Source organism: Mandrillus leucophaeus, unplaced genomic scaffold (genome assembly GCF_000951045.1).
Source record: "Mandrillus leucophaeus isolate KB7577 unplaced genomic scaffold, Mleu.le_1.0 Scaffold266, whole genome shotgun sequence".
NCBI classification, from domain to species: domain Eukaryota; kingdom Metazoa; phylum Chordata; class Mammalia; order Primates; family Cercopithecidae; genus Mandrillus; species Mandrillus leucophaeus.
This window is the reverse complement of record NW_012102765.1, coordinates 2508430-2509673: the sequence shown is the minus strand read 5'-3', so window position 1 is coordinate 2509673 and position 1244 is coordinate 2508430. Positions and strand designations below refer to the sequence as shown.

The window sequence follows — 1244 nt, the reverse complement described above, 5'->3', positions numbered from 1 at the left end:
GGACAGGGGTGGGGAGCTGGGTCCATCCCTCACACTTGGTTATTTCTTTGATCTGTGTGTTGGGGACCGGGGACGGAGGTGGGGGGGGAATTGAGGATGACTCCAGGGCATCTCCAGAGCCCGAGGGCCTTAGCCTTGGAGTACGCTAGTCCCGTTGCTGTTGTGTGTTGTTTGAGGGAGAGAGCCTGAGCCAGTGAGGGCGTCTTTATAGGGTTCTCACTAGAGGGAGTAGGTTTCTCCTGGGAAGGAGGCCACAGCTGTGGTTGAGCGTCGTCTCCTGCCATCTTCCTAGTGGGGTCTGTCTCCTGCATTAGTCGTCTGACAGCCAGGGTTTTAGGGGGCTTTTCCCCAGTTCTTCCAACAGATGTTTACTGGGTGTCAGCTGTGGCCCAGGCCTTGTCCCCAGGGCAGGCTCCTTGCTGTGGCACTTTAGCTTGTCCTTCTAGCCATCCTGCCTCTGCGTTCAGCGAGTCTCACTGGCTTACACAGGAAGTGTGGTTGCTGAGAGGGAAGGCTGGCTCTCCCTGCTGCCTGGCTTGGTGGTCTGGGGGATGCTTGGGACAATTAGGGGATTTTCTGCCCTATTATGGAGCTACCACAGGGGGTGGAAGGCCGGGACCTTACCAAAATCTCTGCTGTTTTGACCCTTGGAGCCTCTTGGGGAGGAGCATCACTGATGGCCACTGTCTACACCCCTGAGCGTCTACTCCTGACCATCTATACCCTTGACTGTCTACACCTCCGATCATCTACACCCGACGGTCTACACCCCGACAGGCTTCTCCTGTGGAGGTGGCGCCACACACTGGGGAGGGAAGATGCCCACCTGCCAGAACAGTGGTCCAGCTGCTTCCTGGTGGATGATGGGGAAGACCCGAGTTCTGGGGAAGGACTGGTCTAAGGGGCCTTCCCAAGTTCAGTGATAGGTCCTTAAAGGCTGCTTTGCTCAAAGTGGCCCAGGAGAAGTAGGGAGGGAGGAGGGCATTGCCTAACGACATCGTGACCTTCCCATGCCCTATGAGGCTGGCTCCTCTGGGGCTGGCTCCTGGTTTCTGATCAGACCTCTGTTCTCAGGGGATCCTGCTGAAGCGGAGTGGCAAGTCCCTGAACAAGGAGTGGAAGAAGAAGTACGTGACACTCTGTGACAATGGGCTGCTCACCTATCACCCCAGCCTGCATGTGAGTCTGGGAGGAGGAGTCTCCTGGGGCAGTATGGGGAGGGAGTAAAGGGAGGATAACAGAAT

At 57.0% G+C, this 1244-nt stretch overlaps 1 protein-coding gene across 1 annotated transcript in view; it reads left to right on the top strand.

Annotated features, from left to right (window-relative positions):
- Positions 1–1244, top strand: part of AGAP3 (ArfGAP with GTPase domain, ankyrin repeat and PH domain 3) — a 68096-nt gene that overhangs the window by 42598 nt on the left and 24254 nt on the right. The window contains exon 9 of the mRNA XM_011984337.1: positions 1075–1179. Within this exon, the coding sequence (XP_011839727.1) occupies positions 1075–1179 (105 nt within the window). The remainder of the gene's footprint in view (positions 1–1074; positions 1180–1244) is intronic.